This window comes from Phallusia mammillata, chromosome 8 (genome assembly GCF_965637545.1).
Source record: "Phallusia mammillata chromosome 8, kaPhaMamm4.hap1.1, whole genome shotgun sequence".
Taxonomy (NCBI): domain Eukaryota; kingdom Metazoa; phylum Chordata; class Ascidiacea; order Phlebobranchia; family Ascidiidae; genus Phallusia; species Phallusia mammillata.
In genome coordinates, this window is record NC_137259.1 from 3,504,634 (window position 1) to 3,518,709 (window position 14,076).

The window sequence follows — 14,076 nt, forward strand, 5'->3', positions numbered from 1 at the left end:
TCCCTGAGGACATCTTCTGCGCATGCGCAAACACCTCTGAAGGATGCGGTACGGGACGGAAGTGCTACACCAAGCATGAACGCTGCGATGGTAGTGCGGATTGTCATGATGGAAGTGACGAAATGAACTGCACTTGCAGCTCTAAACAGGTCCCTTGTGAAGGTTACGGATACGTTGACTCAGTTACAACACCGTGCATTGATTACACATATATAAACGACAATTACAACGATTGTGGAGATTGGGGAGACGAGCTGAACCTAACTTGCCCAGAGGAGGATTTCAAATGCGATTGTTATGGCAAAGATGACTGTTATAAAGGGTGTGTGGCAAGCGACTCGAAATGCAACCATATTCCAGACTGTAGTGACGGAAGTGATGAACGTAACTGTCCGTGTCCTGACAGTACGTTTCGATGTCCATGCGCAAATGCTCTAACATGCCCATTTTCGCCTTGCTATCCTGAAACTTGGCGTTGTAACGGAAGGGGAGACTGTGGTGATTGGAGTGATGAATTAAACTGCACTTGCAAGTCAGAGCAGTTTGCTTGTGATTGCTACGCCAACCCCGCGACTTGTACAACCAAGCAAGGTTGTATTAGTTTGTCTAAAAGGTGCGACGGTAATCCAGACTGCCAGGATGGTGAGGATGAACTGAACTGTACGTGTGACATGTATCAATGCGCTTGTTTTGATAAAAAGTGTTATCCCAATGGATGCATTTCTGTAAATCAGCAGTGCAACGGCTTTAACGACTGTGGAGACTGGAGCGACGAAGTTAATTGCGACGATATGGCAAAAACTTTCCAGTGCTTGTCTTGCAAGGACAATTGTAGCATCGAAAATCACCAGCGCATAGAACAGTCACAAGTTTGCAATGGAAAAGCTGATTGTGCTGACGCTAGCGATGAAGCCATCTGCGACTGCAACAATGCTGCCAGTATTTTGCAATGTGATAACGGAGGTTGCATTCCTGATCGTTGGATTCAGGGAATACTCAATTACTGTAATCTTGGAGGTAACCCAGCTTGTAAAAGGACAAACGCGTGGTGTGGCTCAGCTCCTATCTCGATTTGGGATTGCACAGGTCCTTTGGAATTGTTATCATCTATTAACGCAATGCGTATATATGGACATAAATGTTCCAGTACAAATCCGGTTTGTGTTGAAAAATGGAGAATTGTCAGTAATCATAGCCAAGAATGTGATGGGCTTTTCCAGTGTGAAGACGGATCGTTTATTAACAACCGCTTCTTTTGTGACGTCAACAATGACGTTGATGCTTCTTGTAATGACGACAGCGATGAACTTTGCGGTGGCTTCGGTTTTCAGTGTGCTGGTCCAAGCAGGAAGGCAGTTTGCATATTACCACAGGCCAATGTTTACGATTCTGAGGCTCAATGTTCTGACCGATCCGATCTTTGCTTCGAAAATGGCGAGTTTCGGTGTTTTCAATGCTTGGACAAAAAGTTGATTATCTCGCCCAAGCAAGTATGCGACGGTGTAGTCAATTGCTACGATATGTCCGACGAATGCTTATGCGCAAACACAACAATCTGCGACGAACTAAGAGGATCATGCTCCCGCAATGAAATTCGCTGTAACGATAACTGTGTTGACATGGGAACAACGCTTTGTAATTCATCAGTTGATTGCAGCGGTTTGAACACAAAGTACTGCAGTTGCCATCAAGGTGCAGGCGAAACCATGACATGCAACACTGGAAAGGATCTTAAAATAGCGCTAAAATGTGACGGGAACCCTGAATGTCTCTTATTTGAGGACGAATGTGAAGCATGTGCACAACCAGCCGCATTTTGTGACCATCCTTGCGTCAATGAAATCAGAGACATGTGGAAAAACCACCAACAGACAAGCGACGTGCGGTTTTGTGACGGCTTGGTTGAGGAGATTTACGGCACCAAACATACTCGAGACTGTCCTCTTGCGGGGGAACAATTCTGTAACGCGTCTCGTTTTTACTGCATGCGTGCGGATCCTTTAAGCGTTAGTATAAGCATCAATGAAGTGTGCGACGGAAAAAATGACTGTGACGACGGTTCAGACGAGGAACAGTCACTGTGCAAGGAGTATGTAATGCTATGCGCTGATGGAGAGAAAAACATATCCAAATTACGCGAGTGCGATGGTGTGTTTGACTGTAAAGATCTTTCGGACGAATCTAAGCAACTCTGCAGCAAAAAACGTTTCGTTTGTGCTTCAGGCAACGTTTTCTCTATCGAGATTTCTTTGCTGGAAGACGGAAAGCCGGACTGCGAAGATGGAAGTGACGAATGTGTTTCTCTCTTCTCAGACCGCTACGAAATGATTTCTTCTTCACTATTTCGGGCGTGTTTCTGGATAATGGGGTTTACCGCCTTGCTCGGAAATGCGGCTGTATTCACATCTACAATCAATTTTCTGCTCACCACCAACGCCGTGCCCAACACCACAAAATGCGCAAACATGTTCATTTTAAACCTTTCTATCGCTGATTTCCTAATGGGGGTATATCTTATAAGCATTGTGTCTGTCGGTGTAACGTTTCAGGGTGAATATTGTGCTCATGACAAAGAATGGAGGTCAAGTCCTACCTGTTCCCGTTTAGGCGCATTAGCAATTGTCTCTTCTGAGGCATCCGCATTTACTATGACAGCAATGACCACATATCGATTTATCTCAGTTTACCAACCGTTTACAGCAAAACACATGGACTTTCGTAAAGTAACAGCATGGTCAACAGTGACGGCTTGGGGGTTCGCTGGATTACTTGGAGCAGTGCCTCTTTTCAAATCCAAAATCGAGTATTTTCAATGGGACATTTGGTTTCCAAACTATTTCTTTGGTAAGCAAGTAGTGGAAGTTAAATCTATGATTGGTTTGGCAAAGAAAATCTCAAACTCAACATTGAGCAGCTGGGTAGAGTCAAAACATGTTATTTCTGAATCCTTTCCGGGTTCAATACGAGGCGAATTTGGTTATTACGGAGAAACAAGCGTCTGTATGCCGCGCCTGTTTGCCACTTCGAATCAAGGGGCTTGGGAATATTCGACGTTTATCATCACAATTAACTTTGTTATGTTTCTTTACGTGTTCTTTGTTTACGCCTTCATTTACAAGGAAGGAAACAGAATGAGCCAATACCGAAATTCAGATATTAGCGTGAAAATGCAAAAACGCATTTTTCGGCTCATACTGACAGATTTTTGTTGCTGGATTCCTATTTGCATCATGGGGTATCTCAGTGTATTTGGTGTAGAAATGCCACCCAATGCTTATGTTGCTAGTGCATGTATTTTGCTACCAATTAACAGTGCAATTAATCCTATGTTGTACTCCAGAGTCATTGGACAAAGAATAGCGAAATCTAAGCGCTATTTAAGCCGAAAAACGTCTTACACACTGAACTACGTCAGGGGTAATAGCTCATCTAAAACACAATCGTCGGTTAAAATTGAGCTTGAAACCCCTCAAAACAGATGGAAGTGTTGTAAGCACAATTAGTCCAAAACATCATAAATCTAGGGCGATTAATGTAGTATTTGCCTACTGTTGTTTTGGTGGTATAACTAGGTTTTTCTGCGTTTGTATGCATGTACAATTTTTCAGAAAAGTCTTCATTGACCACATACATTTTTTCAGCAAAGTTCGATTTGTTTGGTACTTTTTAACTAAGTTTAAAAATTTGCAATGTTTTTTTTGTACAAACTGTTTCCATGGGTCATTTTATTCACATATGTGTGCATCATTTGCTGAAAGTTTGTGCGCAATGTATGCTGTAAAAATTCTGTTTTCTGTATTTGTTGTGTACATTGTTACCACAGTTTTGAAACAAGCGTTTGTACTGAAAGTCTGTAGTCTCTTTTAGGTATAATTTGTGGCCTTTAAGACATTTTTTGAAATATCGCAATATTATCAGACATTAGACAACTTACTTTTCCGTAAAAATAAAGATGAGACATGAAAAACAAACTATCGGAATTATAATATCTTTTCCGTAACTATAAGCTTAGCTCATGACAACGGGAAATATAAGGGGATTTTTTGGCACGATTTTTAAAATCTGCTATTGTTATTTGTTTATCTTTTTTACTATAACGAAACAAACAATTTTCGGGGAAAACGCATGAAAAACTATAGTATCAGTGTTGCATAACAACCCGTCTTCACATTTAAACACTAGAGGAATTTAGTGGACTGGACTTAATCAGTTAACAACATGGAAAACACACATAAGGTATATTTTTCTTAAGTTTTAGGCTGGTAAATAAAATTATTTAAACTTTTAAGCCAGAACTAAAGGGATTTATAGTACAAGTTTATTAATCTTTATTATACTAAACACTTTAAAAAAATTTTGTTATTAGTATTTAAGGCATGTGGAGAACTACATTCTAAAAAAAAACTAAAATGTGATTTTTGTTGAAAATAAGCATCATTTAAACGTTTCTTGTTGATTATATGTTGTCAAAATTTAATGACTGTTTTAATCTTTGATTAGCTGTCCCTTGATGTTGATCTAAATGAGGATTTGTTTGATATTACAAGCTCATTGGTCATAGAATTTATGAATTTGTTGATGTATTTTCGAGGTCAAATTCCGTCACCGACACAAATCCTAAAAAGGCACATAAGAGGTAGGCAAGCCAATACACAAAATATGACAACGCAAAGCTATGCAGTTTTGCTGTAATAATTGGTTGTGTTCGGTGATTTTTTGTTAAATAAAAGTAAATTTTACTGGTAGTTAAGTAGAACCAATTGTAGTTTTCATGCATGTCAAATCTTTGATCACAATTGTTTTCAGACAGTTTCACACAAATTGATTGCAAAAAGAGCAGGTACTGTGCCATTTTTTACTGTTCTTTGTTTGGTTTAAATCAAGTATCTAGCGCAGCTTGTGACTTATCATTTAGGGTGAAACTAAAGGCCATCAAAAACCAAGAAAAGTGTCAACTATGTTTGAAACAATTTGATGAAATAAAGGAGCAAGTTAATAACTCTTTAAAGTTTTGTGACAATTTTGAAGCTGTGTTAATAATGGGCTCCACTCCAGTTTCTGTCAAAGAGGTATATTCCATCAAAGTTAACCCACCTAAAGGTACGTGAAAAAAAAGGCACCAGAAAAACTATTTTTACACTTATAATATACTTAAAACTTTGCATATTTTTTTAATTGGTCACATGATAATTAATTGTACTTGGCAATTCATATGGGATTATTGGGCAATTGCAATGTTTATTAAAAAAACAAAAAAATGTTATGTTCAAAATAAAATACTGTATTACATAAAAAAGTTTATTTCTAATATAGTTTTTGTTTTCTTATTTAAAAAAAACATTGTCAGACTAATATCTATACACACAGTTATGAATGTACTTTTGTTATTAGACTTTAAATCTTGCTCTCAAAAGTTGCCAACAGCAGCCAAAATTCAGCAGTACACCAACAAACTAAATTTGCTGCTTATGCAAGTATCTTCCTCGTTTAAGAAAGAGTTAAGGTGCACCAAAAACATCTTACTCATAAAAGGAAAGCGAAAACTTGCAGGAGAGTCACTTAAACCCTGGGAAAATTTCAAGTAAAACTCAAATTACATATTTCAAGAACAATGTTATTAAAATAGCAAAGTTAAAAAATAAATTTGTTCTCAAAGACTGCAAAATTAGAAGTGTGTTTAAATTAGGGCTAAATACATCTATTTTGCAGATTTTTGAAAAAACGCCACATGATGCACTTGAATATTGACTTGCAAGCACCAAGTCAATATCTTCAATCGCCATTTCACACTAATACACTGTTTAACATCAACCAAGCTTCAAAAATTAAAGTGAGTTTAAGGGTAGAATGACATCTTTACGGACATTTTCAGTAAGCTACCCACCTTGGGCCAAGCACTATAATGTCTATACATATATTTAATGGTCACCAATCACAACCAAGAATTAAATTAGCTGGTCACATTGCAAACTGTTTTGACCTCGGTTTTATCAGTGCAGTTGGTGACAAGATATTGGCTACACAGGCTAGTCTAGCCAGTCTAAGGCACTGACGTTTGTTATGACTAACAGGCCAAAAAGCCAAGTATGTCACTTGCGAATGCCACAACTGGGCATAAAGAGTGGGACTGGATTCAAAATACCTTGTTACCAGTTGGTTTAAAAACAGCGTACAGATTACATGTTAACACATCCGCGTATTGCTTTTGAAGTACTAAACCGTTTATTTTTTACTACCATGATAGACGACGCTGAACTAATTAAAAACACAATATTAATCAACCAGTGTACGTATTATCACAGAAACGACGAAGTTATAGCGCCTTTGAAGTCGCCGAGCTGGTTTCACCAACGTGCAACGAATCCTGCAATGCCCAGTTCAACGAACAAGGCTTACCGTTACCCAGTAACAACATCTTACCATCAAGTCGTAGACACTCGCTACCTATGCATTGGACCACAGAGCGAAGCCAGGATGTGGAAGACCCTGACATAGACGTTGCACTTTCTGGTGATGATACCATCTGGTTCGAAATTCCTGTGGCGATTAGGGGATTCAAGTTTTAGAATTATGTTTCGTTTTTATTACTTTGTGCGTTGCATGTTGGATTTGTGTCATTTTATTGTTTATCAAAGGCATTTTATGTGCTTGGTCTCAAAATTGACGTATATTTTCCTTATGTTTTGCGTTTGTATTTTGTTTTTGCGCTTGCATTTCTATTTATATAGACTGGTACAGTACAGTTTAATTCGCAAATGGAACAATATTGATAAGTAAAAAATCATCAGGAGGTGGGTTTTAACCGACAATCAATGTTTGTCTTTTGGGGCTTTTTTGCATTAAATACCTTTGACAAACATTTGGTCAGGGTTTCTCTTTAGGAAATGATCTAAAACTGTATCGTGGCGAATGTGGTTTCCCGTGGATTTTTTTTTTCAAAAATGACAATAGGCCTTGAACTGTAGTTCAAGGAAATCGCTAATGTCAGCCAGCCTCTTATGTCAAGATTTTCCCCAATGAAAAAACAACAACTGGATGTAAGGTTGCCTTGTTCTTCTAACCGAAGTGTAAAGGACAATGTAGACATGTGACTCTGGTAGTCGTGAACTGAATCTTATTTCAAGGTTTCTAATGTCCCACGCCGCGCTTTGGAAAATCAACAGCTAAGGGACATCGCAAGCCTCCTAAAATTCAGTTAGGACCAAAGTCAATTATAAAACTGTTTTGAATCGCCAAAGCAAAATCAACGAAAAGAAATTGATTGGAGTTTTCACAAAGACGTTGATTTTATTTGTCTAATCTAAAAACAGGCAATTGACAAGTGAAAACTAGAGATTGCACATCTATACACAAACTAGCGGAAGCCACACTTTTAAAGCTATAGTAGCTAAGTAACAACTTTTGTATGAGTTCACAGTACTCAAATAATCTTTGGTAATTTGGCAAATGCACATTTTCTACCACAAAAACAGCTAGGCTGGATTTGACCAGTCAGTAGATTAGAATAGATGACAGGTTATTGTTTCCAAGATACTTTACAAGACCCTTTTTCGCATTTGTTAACTACATGATCGCATTTGTTAACTTCAAAGCTATCTACAAAAAAAAACAGTTAATTAAAGGTTGTGCAAAATATTCATTTGCTGTTCAGCATCTAATTTCCATGCAGCTTTTTGAGACGTTGAAATTCCCTCAAACGAAGAGCATTGATGCGAATAAACCCTTGGGCATCTCGGGGCTGATAATCACCAGCAACATCCATGCTGTGTAAACAAAATGAAGTTATGTTATACGGAAGTTGCATATAAGGTAGATTGTTATCAGACATGATTCTATTTGAATAAGGTACTGAAGATGCCATATATATATTCCATGTAAATTCATTCACCGATTTTGTCACTTGAAAACATTTTCCAATGTTAGTCATTGCAAGTCGTGTAGGCCAACTTAGCTAAAGTCGTGTAACTTGCATTAACCACAAAACGCAACCAAAACACCTTAACCTGAGTCAAGTTAACTAAATAAGTTTTAGCTGAATATCTAGAATTGTATAGGTACAATGACCTGAACCTAAAATCATTCAACGGTTAGTACATTTTAGACCGACTGAGTAGGTTCAAAGGCTTTTTATGGTTTGTTGGGCTGATATAATTGTCAACAAGACACTTTCTTCTCTTTAAACCAGAGTTGTCAGGCCGGGTTCTGGCTTTGGTATTTTTTCAAACGGGTTTGATTAGGGTCTGGCCTAATATTCTGAGTCAGTATTTTTTTTAAATATATATTACGCAACCAATAGCTGGCTGCTGAACTTAACCTAATGTCCAACAGCCCTAAAACGTATTGTTTAGGTTGTTGTCCGTTCTGGAAGACTTCTTTATTATCGGCCAGTCATCAAAAACTTTCGGGACTAAACAGGCTTTTTTAAAAACGACTCGGGTTCGTGCCAGACTTCGAGCTTGTACTTTGAGGTTCGGGCTTATATACTTTCGGGTTCGTACCGGGTTTGAGGCTTAAACTCTAGGGGTCGAGTCCGGGTTTCGGGCTTATATTGAAGGTTTGGGTAGCAGGTTTTGGGCACGCTAACAACTTGGCCTTGGACACGTCCGAAAAACAGTTTTTGAAACAGACAGGAATCATACACACCTGACAAGTTCCTGGTTGTACAGGGATTGGTCTGATTCCCTTCCAGTGATCATAATGTTGCCCTTGTACAATTTAAGGTGGACTGTTCCTGAAACACCTTCTTGACTTTTGGCAATACAACCTCTTGTGTATTCACATTCCGGGCTGTACCACTTGCCTTTGGTGACACAAATTTGCAATCGTAAAAACAACAACAAATTTCAAATCGATTGTATGAAATTGTAATTGTAGGTAAAAGTCGGTAGAGCTACTAACACCATAACTTACGTCAGCCGCACATTTAGCTAATTTTTGATAGGTGGCGCAGGAGCGGAATTATTTTTTAGCGGCTAAAGAGGGGTAGGGCTGGGAAGTCAGGTTTTAAATTTTTTACATTATAAGCTAAATTTTAGAGTTAGTTTCAATGAATTTTCAATGATAACACCTAACCCCAACCCCAATAGCCCTAACCGTCAGCATATTTTGAGATACTGTTTTCAATAGGACTTTGTGCTTCGCGCCACCTATCGAAAATTAGCTAAATGTACGACTGACGTGAGTTATGGTGTTATTAGACTTTCCGTAAAAGTCAAGTATAAAAGTTATGTAAATCATACCTTCATACACTTGTGTTGAAAACTGTACAGAAAGGTACTCCTTGAGTCGTCTGATCTCCTTATCCATGGTTAGCAGTTCCAGGTCTTCGTGAGCATCAAGCAACACGCTTCCACCAGGAGTTTCGTAACAACCCCGCGACTTCATACCGATGAAACGGTTTTCGACGATGTCTATGCGCCCGACTCCATGCTTCCCTCTAGCGGGACAAACGATTAAATCGTTAGGTTTTAAAAAATATGCAGGTTTAAACAGTTTATTAAACAGAAATTGTTAGTGTTTTTCAATTTTCGAATTGATAAATGCAACAAAACTACGTCACCAAGATAATTACGCAATTAAAAATACCAATTATAAATTCCCATGTCCAACAGTTGCGTAGACCTACTGTTGAAATATATGTGGTTGGAACTTTTTCACACAAAATGAGTCGGCAAAACTGCTTTATTTACCGCAAGTACACACAACACCTGCCACATTATGTGCTCTCATATCTCACTTTAAAGACAGCCACCTCAGCATATCAGAAACGGCCAATACTAACACTTGAGTTCGCCCTAAAGCAAACACAATGACGCAACGCAATACACAAGGGTCAAAAGGTTTTGGCAGACGTTTTACCCCCGAAGAAATGATTAACAAAGCACCATTGAAAAAACTGAATAGCGGTTAGCCGTTGAAGTACCCGAAACTTGAGAAATAATAAAGAAATCATTCTAAATGTAAATGTAGTGTTAGAATCGGGGTTTTTGTTCAGACATTCAGCACTTGATGGAAATCTAAATAAACAATTTTCACTAAAGTACAGTACACCATTTTTTAAATTTATGCCCCTTGGTAAATTCCTACACCTGTCAGCGTGCTCTTGTCATGCGTATAAACACCTGCGATTTGCACTTCAATGACTTTTAGGGGTTCCAAGCAGCAGCAGTATAATCTATAATAGAACTGGTCTTAAAAGTCTTTATGTTTTTCTCTTTTGCTGAGGCCTTTAGTACGTGTCAATTTTAGTAGCAAACAGTAAATGGTTTCAAACAGTGGTACATTTAAAGTTTACTCACGTGCTCGTTTTTTTGCGACAGTTGTTCCAAATGTAAGGTTTCGTTGTGACCACGAACGGAACTACCGCGCACGCTTGTCATTATTGCTGACCAAGTAAAAAATGTTGCCCTTTCACGAATGTTTTGGGAGCATTTGTTGCACATTTTAAGTCAAGAATATTTGGGGCTTATTATGCAAACTACACTAAAATATTTATTACTCCTGTTGAAATCACCTGAAGCCCCGATCTAGTCAGGCGTTTTGAACATAATACAAATAAACAATTATGGTGGAGACTGTATGCAAAACAGTTGTAACTAGAGCCACATTTTCGAGAAAACGTTTTTGTAATTGCCTTCCGTTAAAATTCGTAAAATTTGACATATGTTGTAAAATGGTTAAAACTGGCGGACATATGGTCAGTGTATATTTCGCCTTTTAATCATCTGTTTGCAAGGATCATATTACTGTACTACAGTTTTAAAATGGTTAACTTTAAGCCTTTGCATTAACTGTGCATATGCCAACAGTATCGTATTACTGGTTGACATATTGTGAATTGCCTCGGTCCGTTATCAGCCATGTCTATAATAAAAGTAGAATATGTATTCTTTCTAGAACATCCAGACAACTCTCAAAATTTTAAGACAACTTTTTAATTTTGGCGAATTTAGGTCCAGTAAATATATCCAGTTTAGGCCTTGACCCTCTAAATATTGTTATTTAGAAGTCTGATACATTATCTTTGCAATCAACTTACGCAATTTTGTTCAGGTACAGGAAAAGTTCCAAGGCGCCGGTCACTTTTGCCCCGTCGTCTTTGTTGGTAACGGAGATGGGTATTCCCCCTTCGAAGTAGATCGAAAGACGTTCAGGTTTGTCTGGTGCCTTTTCGGGGTCACAGGTCATGGTATACATGTCGCTGCGACTTTCAGTGTTTGGGTCTTCTAACATGCCAGCTTCGTAACTGCAAGGAAAACCAACGCGGTTAAATACCAGTACCAGATGGCACTATGTTTCGGCTTTGAGCTTAAATAATACCAATGTTTTACTACAAAATCATTTCAGTTGAATTGGGATTAGTTTACATGAAAAAGCACCGAGCCAATAAATGATAAGCTGCAGACGGTGCACACTGTTTCGACATATAAGGTCTCATTAGACTAGTTCAGTTGGTGACGAGAGATCGGTCGTATTTGCTTGTGTAGCCATACGATTCGTTTGCTTGGTAAAAAAACACAGCGACATAAATTCACTGAATAATCATCAAGCCGTGAATAGCTGTGCAACGTTCAGAAGATATGGAGTGCAAAATGGTGGAGTATCATGGCTGAACAAGCTGCAGCTGCAAGGTTCAATGAACCGTTATGTTGTGAGAGGCCACGGATGATTAAGTTTGGCTCACTGCGAAACTGAAACTGGGGAATAACGTTGGTAAGACGAGTCAAGGGGGCTCTAGAAACAAACCATCCCTGCTAAAGTCAACCACAAAAAGGAATCCTGTCGCATTGTTTCAAGCGCCAAAACATTGAACAAAAACACAAATTTTATGTTTTTTGTTTGTTTACAACTAATTTGCAGTGGTTAGTTTAAAAGACAGCTTTTTTGTAATGATGAAAAACAGCTAACAAAATCAAAACTTGTTTAATCTGCGTTCTAAAACAGAACAACCTGAAATATGCATTTTGTATCCCTAACACCTGTTAGTATTTTGGGTTTACAGTGGCTGTGTGCAAATAAGGGATTGTTGCCTTATGACATACGGAAATTTTAAACAATGTTCGAATTACATAAGCCTTATGTAATTCGAACATTGTTTAAAATTTCCGTTTAGTTTAGGGAGATGCAAGGATTTTACAGCACAACCGATAAAATACCAGACTAAAATGATCCAAATAAAAGTCCTGAAAAATATTGTTTCAATCGATCATTGTTTAATTATGGTCCACCAAAAGTGTTTATATCAACAGCCAGTAAAGGCAATGATGCGATGTGGCTGTCAGGGCACCCTAACTATCAACTGCAAAAGTACCACTCAACTGATACAAAAAGATCACAGCTTAATCTGCAATATCAACAGTTATGCTTATAAGACCCATTGTACCCAGAAACTGTTTTTTGTGATGGCTGGCAGCAATAAGGCGTTTTACTCTTTCAGGCTAGCATGGTATCCTCTGTGGATATCAAATTTAACAAAGTAGTAGCTGATCTGCATGATTATATCTACTACCTGTTAAAGTTTTATCTCAATCCATTAAACATTTCATGGCAAAAAAGTGTGGACAAAATGCAGGGAAGAAAACAAACTAAATTGAAAATGTATATATCTCATTCAAAAAGAGGACCAATAACAAAGTTTTGCTAGATGAATCAGTACATCATTATACTTCTATACCTGATGTGCATTAAGTTGTCATCCATGCTCCATGGGTCACTTTTTGATGCCTTGATTGGAATATTATTGGCCGCCGCATACTCCATCAGATCATTCCTGCCATTAAACCTCGCCAAGAACTCATCCTCCCTCCAAGGAGCGATAATTTGCACCCCGGGATACAAAGCATAGCAGGCAATCTCAAATCTTACTTGGTCATTTCCCTAACAAAAACATTGTGAACATATCAGTATAAAAGCATGAAGCCATTAAATAATATTTAGACAGTATACACTATTTCAAAGTCTCTTCAGTGCTGCTGGTGACAAGACTTGGGTAGCAGGGGCTAGAGTAGCTACATTACGGTACTCTATTTTATTGTAAGTAATAGGCTAAAAAGCCAAGCCTTACCAAATTTCCATTGCCCTTGTCCATATGATCAATGTTTTTTCTACAGCTTACTAATTATGAACACGATTTGGGTAAAATAATTACAAAAATTATTTTCAATAAAACATGTCTAAAATTTTTTATATACCTTTCCTGTAGCTCCGTGAGAAATGTATTTTGCACCTTCCAATTTTGCTCTTTCAATCATGTTTCTTGCGATGCAGGGGCGGGCCAATGCAGTTCCCATGGGATAACGGCCTTCATATTTAGCATTGGCTTGCAATCCAGGCCAAATGAAATCCTCCACAAATTCTTTTTTGCAGTCACACACAAATGCCTGTCAAAAATTTTAAAATCACAATTTTTTTAAAGAGCAGACAATGAGAAAAATTTGAATCAAACTAGTATGTATGTCTTCGATGGAATATCAAACAAATTTTAATGTTAAGATGACAAAAGACTAATGTTTTGATACAACAAGATCTGTTTACCTTTTCTGCTCCAAGCTTTAAGGCTTTTGCCTTTGCTGCTTCGAAATCTTCTTCTTGACCAACATCAGCCTAAATAAAAAAGATATGTTGTTGAGCCTTGAATCTGGTGGCACCATAAACACACAGCTTAAATGTATATAATTACAAGTACTATAAAAGTTAATAAACTTACTTGAAATGTAACAACTTTGTAGCCCTTTTCAATGAGCCACACAAGAATGCAAGAAGTATCCAATCCGCCACTGTAGGCAAGAACAACTGTGTCCTTGGACATTTTTTTGGATGAATGGCAAAGATGAATTAGCAAAAAATAATAATGTTAGGATAACTTAAAAATCAATAAATAAAGTTAACTTATGCAAACATAAAATAACTGAACTGTTTTAATATATATATTGAATTATTTTTAGGATTGTTTTTGTAAAAATAATGACTTTAAAACAACTGAAAAACAACAAAAAACAGAATTTTGTGTGGTTGTGGTTTTTGCTGACATTATCAGCAAAAGGATTGCAATTAACTTTGTACACACATAGTTCTGTT

At 37.7% G+C, this 14,076-nt stretch overlaps 3 protein-coding genes across 3 annotated transcripts; 2 read left to right on the forward strand and 1 right to left on the reverse strand.

The window, feature by feature from the left end:
- The first annotated feature begins 659 nt into the window (after positions 1-659).
- On the forward strand, positions 660-3,570 carry LOC145204658 (uncharacterized). The gene has a single exon (XM_080077251.1). It carries the CDS (start codon positions 672-674, stop codon positions 3,501-3,503), a length of 2,832 nt encoding a protein of 943 aa, XP_079933377.1. The 5' UTR covers positions 660-671; the 3' UTR covers positions 3,504-3,570.
- A 455-nt stretch (positions 3,571-4,025) lies between these two features.
- On the forward strand, positions 4,026-6,809 carry LOC145203736 (uncharacterized). The gene is made up of 7 exons (XM_080076018.1): positions 4,026-4,236; positions 4,501-4,636; positions 4,807-4,840; positions 4,916-5,100; positions 5,392-5,581; positions 5,710-5,830; positions 6,303-6,809. The coding sequence occupies exons 1-7, from the start codon at positions 4,219-4,221 to the stop codon at positions 6,564-6,566; spliced, it is 948 nt and encodes a 315-aa protein (XP_079932144.1). The 5' UTR covers positions 4,026-4,218; the 3' UTR covers positions 6,567-6,809.
- Positions 6,810-7,261: 452 nt separating this feature from the next.
- Positions 7,262-13,891, reverse strand: LOC145203733 (argininosuccinate synthase-like). The gene is made up of 8 exons (XM_080076016.1): positions 13,706-13,891; positions 13,534-13,602; positions 13,191-13,379; positions 12,674-12,876; positions 11,039-11,245; positions 9,240-9,436; positions 8,644-8,800; positions 7,262-7,763 (listed from the first exon to the last, which is right to left on the reverse strand). The coding sequence occupies exons 1-8, from the start codon at positions 13,805-13,807 to the stop codon at positions 7,655-7,657; spliced, it is 1,233 nt and encodes a 410-aa protein (XP_079932142.1). The 5' UTR covers positions 13,808-13,891; the 3' UTR covers positions 7,262-7,654.
- Positions 13,892-14,076: the final 185 nt, after the last annotated feature.